Here is a 9,139-nt window from a genome sequence, read left to right as displayed (position 1 = left end):
CACAGACTCACCACACAGACTCACCACACAGACTCACCACTCACCACACAGACTCACCACACAGACTCACCACACAGACTCACCACACAGACTCACCACACAGACTCACCACAGAGACTCACCACACAGACTCACCACACAGACTCACCACACAGACTCACCACACTCACTCACCACACAGACTCACCAGAGACTCACCACACAGACTCACCACACACACTCACCACACAGACTCACCACAGAGACTCACCACACAGACTCACCACACAGACTCACCACACAAACTCACCACACAGACTCACCACACAGACTCACCACTCACTCACCACTCACTCACCACTCAGACTCACCACTCAGACTCACCACACAGACTCACCACACAGACTCACCACTCACACTCACCACACAGACTCACCACACAGACTCACCACACTCACCACACACACTCACCACACAGACTCACCACACAGACTCACCACACAGACTCACCACACTCACCACACAGACTCACAACTCACTCACCACTCACTCACCACTCAGACTCACCACTCAGACTCACCACACAGACTCACCACACAGACTCACCACTCACACTCACCACACAGACTCACCACACAGACTCACCACACTCACCACACACACTCACCACACAGACTCACCACACAGACTCACCATACACACTTACCACACAGACTCACCACACAGACTCACCACACAGACTCACCACACAGACTCACCACTCACACTCACCACACAGACTCACCACACTCACCACACAGACTCACCACACAGACTCACCACACAGACTCACCACACTCACCACACAGACTCACCACACACACTCACCACACTCACCACACAGACTCACCACACAGACTCACCACACTCACCACACTCACCACACAGACTCACCACACAGACTCACCACACAGACTCACCACACACACTCACCACACAGACTCACCACACAGACTCACCACACAGACTCACCACACTCACCACACAGACTCACCACACACACTCACCACACTCACCACACTCACCACACAGACTCACCACACACACTCACCACACTCACCACACTCACCACACAGACTCACCACACTCACCACACAGACTCACCACACAGACTCACCACACAGACTCACCACACACACTCACCACACTCACCACACTCACCACACAGACTCACCACACAGACTCACCACACTCACCACACAGACTCACCACACACACTCACCACACTCACCACACTCACCACACAGACTCACCACACACACTCACCACACTCACCACACAGACTCACCACACAGACTCACCACACAGACTCACCACACACACTCACCACACTCACCACACTCACCACACAGACTCACCACACAGACTCACCACACTCACCACACAGACTCACCACACACACTCACCACACTCACCACACTCACCACACAGACTCACCACACACACTCACCACACTCACCACACTCACCACACAGACTCACCACACAGACTCACCACACAGACTCACCACACTCACCACACACACTCACCACACTCACCACACAGACTCACCACACAGACTCACCACACTCACCACACTCACCACACAGACTCACCACACAGACTCACCACACAGACTCCACCACACACACTCACCACACAGACTACAGACTCACCAAACACAGACTCACCACACTCACCACACAGACTCACCACACACACTCACCACACTCACCACACTCACCACACAGACTCACCACACACACTCACCACACTCACCACACTCACCACACAGACTCACCACACTCACCACACAGACTCACCACACAGACTCACCACACAGACTCACCACACACACTCACCACACTCACCACACTCACCACACAGACTCCACCACACAGACTCACCACACTCACCACACAGACTCACCACACACACTCACCACACTCACCACACTCACCACACAGACTCACCACACACACTCACCACACTCACCACACAGACTCACCACACAGACTCACCACACAGACTCACCACACACACTCACCACACTCACCACACTCACCACACAGACTCACCACACAGACTCACCACACTCACCACACAGACTCACCACACACACTCACCACACTCACCACACTCACCACACAGACTCACCACACACACTCACCACACTCACCACACTCACCACACAGACTCACCACACAGACTCAACATTAATTGCGTTGAAAGTGATCCCAAGTCTTTTTTGTTTATTATATATTCACGCATTTTGCAAAGTCAGCTGAATAAAAGTCTGTATTGTTATATATTTAAGTATTAAAAGCGATGCAAATCAGCTTAGTTCAGGTTTAAACCGGTTTTAACCCCGGCTGGCTTTAACCAGTTTAGCGTTCTCGATTGAACCGGTTTTAAACCGGTTCTGTGTTGCCGTTTGAATCGATTTAAAGTGGTTCTGTGTTTTGTTTGAACCGCTTTAAACCGCTTCTGACCGGTTCCGACCGGTTCCGACCAGTTCCGACCAGTTCCGACCAGTTCCGACCAGTTCCGACCAGTTCCGACCAGTTCCGACCAGTTCCGACCAGTTTCCGACCAGTTCCGACCAGTTCCGAACCGGTCCAGACCGGTCCAGAGTGGTCCAGAGTGGTTCAAACTGGTTCAGAGTGATTCAAACTGGTTCAGACCTGTTCAAACTGGTTCAAACTGGTTCAAACTGGTTCAGACTGGTTCAGACTGGTTCAGACTGGTTCAGACTGGTTCAGACCGGTCCAGAGTGGTTCAAACTGGTTCAGAGTGGTTCAAACTGGTTCAAACTGGTTCAAACTGGTTCAAACTGGTTTCAGACTGGTTCAAACTGGTTCAAACTGGTTCAAACTGGTTCAGACTGGTTCAAACTGGTCAAGTTTGGTCCAGGAAGGTCCCGGATGGGTCAGGCGATGGAGCAGCGTCCATCTTTGTTTGGTTTGAGATCCGGCTCCTTCAGAATCTCACCTCCAGCTCCTTCTGAGACACGGAGACGACACCCGGAGACACGCGGAGACACGGACAGAGACACACACAGAGACACGCACAGAGACACGGAGAGACACGGAGAGAGAGACACGGAGAGACACGGAGAGGAGAGACACGGAGAGACATACAGAGACACACACAGAGACACACACAGAGACACACACAGAGACACGGAGAGACATACAGAGACGGGAGACACACACAGAGACACACAGAGACAGACAGAGACACACACAGAGACACACAGAGACACACAGAGACACACACAGAGACACACACAGAGACACACACAGAGACACGGAGACACACACAGAGACCACACACAGAGACACACACAGAGACACACACAGAGACACACACAGAGACACACAGAGACACACACAGAGACACGCACAGAGACACGCACAGAGACACACACAGAGACACACACAGAGACACACACAGAGACACACACAGAGACACGCACAGAGACACACACAGAGACACACACAGAGACACACACAGAGACACGGAGACACACACAGAGACACACACAGAGACACGCAGAGAGACACAGAGACACGCAAAGAGACACACACAGAGACATGTGGAGACACAGACAGAGAGAGACAGAGAGAGAGACACGGTGGAGACACGGAGACACAGACAGAGACAGACACAGAGAGAGACAGAGAGAGACAGAGACAGACACATACAGAGACAGACAGAGACACAGACAGAGACACAGACAGAGAGACACAGAGACACAAAGAGACAGATTACGTCACTGCCACTGAGTAGTGAATGGTGGTCTGTGTGTGTGTGTCTGTGTGTGTGTGTCTGTGTGTGTGTGTCTGTGTGTGTGTCTGTGTGTGTGTCTGTGTGTGTGTGTGTCTGTGTGTGTGTCTGTGTGTGTGTCTGTGTGTGTGTGTCTGTGTGTGTGTGTGTGTCTGTGTGTGTGTCTGTGTCTGTGTGTGTGTCTGTGTGTGTGTCTGTGTGTGTCTGTGTGTGTGTGTGTCTGTGTGTGTCTCTCTACCTGCACCAAGGCCCCGGTCTTGGTGAGGTCAAACCCTGCGTGTGTGTGTGTCTCTCTGTGTCGTGTCTGTGTGTGTGTGTGTGTCTGTGTGTGTGTGTGTCTCTCTACCTGCACCAAGGCCCCGGGTCTTGGTGAGGTCAAACCCTGCGTAGGCCTGTGTGTGTGTCTGTGTGTGTGTCTGTGTGTGTGTGTGTCTCTCTACCTGCACCAAGGCCCCGGTCTTGGTGAGGTCAAACCCTGCGTAGGCCTGTGTGTGTGTCTCTGTGTGTGTGTCTGTGTGTGTGTCTCTGTGTGTGTGTCTGTGTGTGTGTGTGTCTCTCTACCTGTACCAAGGCCCCGGTCTTGGTGAGGTCAAACCCTGCGTAGGCCTGTGGGCTCCACGCGGCGCTCAGGGGCGGCAAGGCGACCTCAGCCGCCTGCACACAGCCAAACGTGGCGCTGACGTCAACGTCAGGAGGAGAGTCGGGGACCTTCTGGAAGTAGCTGCAGGTGGTGGGGGGGGTGGGGGGGTGGGGGGTGGGTGGTGGGGGGGTGGGTGGGTGGGTGGGGGGGTGTTACAATCAGTCACTCACCCTCCCCCCCCCACCCACCCCACCACTCACCCACCCACCCACTCACCCACCCACCCACTCACCCACCCACTCACCCACCCACCACCCACCCACTCACCCACTCACTCACCCACCCACTCACCCACCCACCCACTCCACCCACCCACCACTCACCCACCCACTCACCCACCCACCACCCACACACTCACCCACTCACTCACCCACCCCACTCACCCACCCACCCACCCACCCACACCACCCACTCACCCACCACTCACACCACCCACCCACTCACCCACTCACTCACCCACCCACCCACTCACCCACCCACCACTCACTCACCCACCCACCCACCACTCACTCACCACCACCCACCCACCCACCCACTCACCCACCCACTCACTCACACCACTCACCCACCCACCCACCCACTCACCCACTCACCCACCCACCCACCCACCCACTCACCCACCCCACTCACCCACCCACCCCACCCACCCACCCACCCACTCACCCACCCACCCACCCACCACTCACATGAATCCGTTCTCCCGTGAGCTTCTCTCCAGTGCCGAGTGAATGTCGCGTCCGAGCCGCGTGAAGAAGTCGCAGTGAGAGAGCCCCAGAAGCACGCCGCCTGCACCGCCAGCTCGTGAGTGAGCCTTACACAGAGCCTCTGCCTCCTGGTAGTCTATACACACACACAGTGACACAGTGACACAGTGACACACACAGTGACACACACACAGTGACACACACAGTGACACAAAACAGTGACACACACAGTGACACACACAGAGACACACACAGAGACACACAGAGACACACACACACAGTGACACACACAGTGACACACACACAGTGACACACACAGTGACACACACAGTGACACACACACAGTGACACACACAGTGACACACACAGAGACACACAGAGACACACACACACAGTGACACACACAGTGACACACACACACAGTGACACACACACAGTGACACACACACACAGTGACACACACACACAGTGACACACACACACACAGTGACACACACAGTGACACACACACAGTGACACACACACACACAGTGACACACACACACACACAGTGACACACACACAGTGACACACACAGTGACACACACACAGTGACACACACACACACAGTGACACACACAGTGACACACACAGTGACACACACACAGTGACACACACACAGTGACACACACACAGTGACACACACACAGTGACACAGTGACACACACAGTGACACACACACAGTGACACACACACAGTGACACACACACAGTGACACAGTGACACACACAGTGACACACACAGTGACACACACACAGTGACACACACACACACAGTGACACACACAGTGACACACACAGTGACACACACAGTGACACACACACAGTGACACACACACAGTGACACACACACAGTGACACACACACAGTGAGACACACACAGTGACACACACAGTGACACACACAGTGACACACACACACAGTGACACACACAGTGACACAAAACAGTGACACACACACAGTGACACACACACAGTGACACACACAGTGACACACACACACAGTGACACACACAGTGACACACACACAGTGACACACACAGTGACACACACACAGTGACACACACACAGTGACACACACAGTGACACACACACAGTGACACACACACAGTGACACACAGTGACACACACAGTGACACACACACAGTGACACACACACAGTGACACACACACAGTGACACACACACAGTGACACACACACAGTGACACACACACAGTGACACACACACAGTGACACACACACACACACAGTGACACACACACACACACAGTGACACACACACAGTGACACACACACAGTGACACACACAGTGACACACACAGTGACACACACACAGTGACACACACACAGTGACACACACACAGTGACACACACACAGTGACACACACACACAGTGACACACACACACAGTGACACACACACACAGTGACACACACACAGTGACACACACACACAGTGACACACACACACAGTGACACACACAGTGACACACACACAGTGACACACACACACACACACACAGTGACACACACACAGTGACACACACACAGTGACACACACACACAGTGACACACACACACAGTGACACACACACACAGTGACACACACACACAGTGACACACACACACAGTGACACACACACACAGTGACACACACACAGTGACACACACACAGTGACACACACACACACACACAGTGACACACACACAGTGACACACACACACACAGTGACACACACACAGTGACACACACAGTGACACACACAGTGACACACACACACACACAGTGACACACACACACACACAGTGACACACACACACACACAGTGACACACACACAGTGACACACACACAGTGACACACACACAGTGACACACACAGTGACACACACAGTGACACACACACACAGTGACACACACAGACACACACACACAGTGACACACACAGTGACACACACACACACAGTGACACACACACAGTGACACACACACAGTGACACACACAGTGACACACACACAGTGACACACACACACACAGTGACACACACAGTGACACACACAGTGACACACACACACACAGTGACACACACACACAGTGACACACACACACACAGTGACACACACAGTGACACACACACAGTGACACACACACAGTGACACACACACACACAGTGACACACACAGTGACACACACACAGTGACACACACACAGACACACACACAGTGACACACACACACACAGTGACACACACACAGTGACACACACACAGACAGTGACACACACAGTGACACACACACAGTGACACACACACAGACACACACACAGTGACACACACACACACACAGTGACACACACACAGTGACACACACACACACACAGTGACACACACACAGTGACACACACAGTGACACACACACAGTGACACACACACAGTGACACACACACACACAGTGACACACACAGTGACACACACACAGTGACACACACACAGACACACACACAGTGACACACACACACACAGTGACACACACACAGTGACACACACACACAGTGACACACACACAGTGACACACACACAGTGACACACACAGTGAGACACACACAGTGACACACACACAGTGACACACACACAGTGACACACACACACAGTGACACACACACAGTGACACACACACAGTGACACACACAGTGACACACACACACACAGTGACACACACACACAGTGACACACACAGTGACACACAGTGACACACACACACACAGTGACACACACAGTGACACACACAGTGACACACACACAGTGACACACACACAGTGACACACACACAGACGCACACACAGACACACACACAGTGACACACACACACACAGTGACACACACACAGTGACACACACACAGACGCACACACAGTGACACACACACACACAGTGACACACACACAGTGACACACACAGTGACACACACAGTGACACACACACACACAGTGACACACACACAGTGACACACACACAGTGACACACACAGTGACACACACAGTGACACACACACAGTGACACACACACAGTGACACACACACACAGTGACACACACACACAGTGACACACACACAGTGACACACACACAGTGACACACACACACAGTGACACACACACACAGTGACACACACACACAGTGACACACACACAGTGACACACACACACACAGTGACACACACACACACAGTGACACACACACACAGTGACACACACACACAGTGACACACACACACACAGTGACACACACACACAGTGACACACACACAGTGACACACACACACACAGTGACACACACACAGTGACACACACACACACAGTGACACACACACACAGTGACACACACACACAGTGACACACACACACACAGTGACACACACACACAGTGACACACACACACAGTGACACACACACACACAGTGACACACACACAGTGACACACACACAGTGACACACACACACACAGTGACACACACACAGTGACACACACACACACAGTGACACACACACACAGTGACACACACACAGTGACACACACACAGTGACACACACACACAGTGACACACACACAGTGACACACACACACAGTGACACACACACACACAGTGACACACACACACAGTGACACACACACACACAGTGACACACACACAGTGACACACACACACAGTGACACACACACACAGTGACACACACACAGTGACACACACAGTGATACACACAGTGACACACACACACACAGTGACACACACACAGTGACACACACACACAGTGACACACACACAGTGATACACACAGTGACACACACACACAGTGACGCACACACAGTGACGCACACACAGTGACACACACACACAGTGACACACACACACAGTGACACACACACAGTGACACACACACAGTGACACAGTGACACACACACAGTGACACACACACAGT

The 9,139-nt window shown here is 52.7% G+C and overlaps 1 protein-coding gene across 1 annotated transcript in view; it reads right to left on the bottom strand.

Annotated features, from left to right (window-relative positions):
• Positions 1-2,615: 2,615 nt before the first annotated feature.
• Positions 2,616-9,139, bottom strand: part of LOC144955066 (BRO1 domain-containing protein BROX-like) — an 18,744-nt gene continuing 12,220 nt past the window's right edge. Inside the window, exons 5-7 of the mRNA XM_078885416.1 lie at positions 5,113-5,266; positions 4,348-4,507; positions 2,616-3,000 (exon numbers count right to left, since the gene is read on the bottom strand). Coding sequence (XP_078741542.1) covers positions 2,977-3,000; positions 4,348-4,507; positions 5,113-5,266 — 338 coding nt within the window. The 3' untranslated portion in view covers positions 2,616-2,976. The remainder of the gene's footprint in view (positions 3,001-4,347; positions 4,508-5,112; positions 5,267-9,139) is intronic.

This window comes from Lampetra fluviatilis, unplaced genomic scaffold (genome assembly GCF_964198595.1).
Source record: "Lampetra fluviatilis unplaced genomic scaffold, kcLamFluv1.1 SCAFFOLD_1151, whole genome shotgun sequence".
NCBI classification, from domain to species: Eukaryota; Metazoa; Chordata; class Hyperoartia; order Petromyzontiformes; family Petromyzontidae; genus Lampetra; species Lampetra fluviatilis.
The sequence above is the reverse complement of the archived record's forward strand: the minus strand, read 5'-3'. Positions and strand labels throughout refer to the sequence as shown.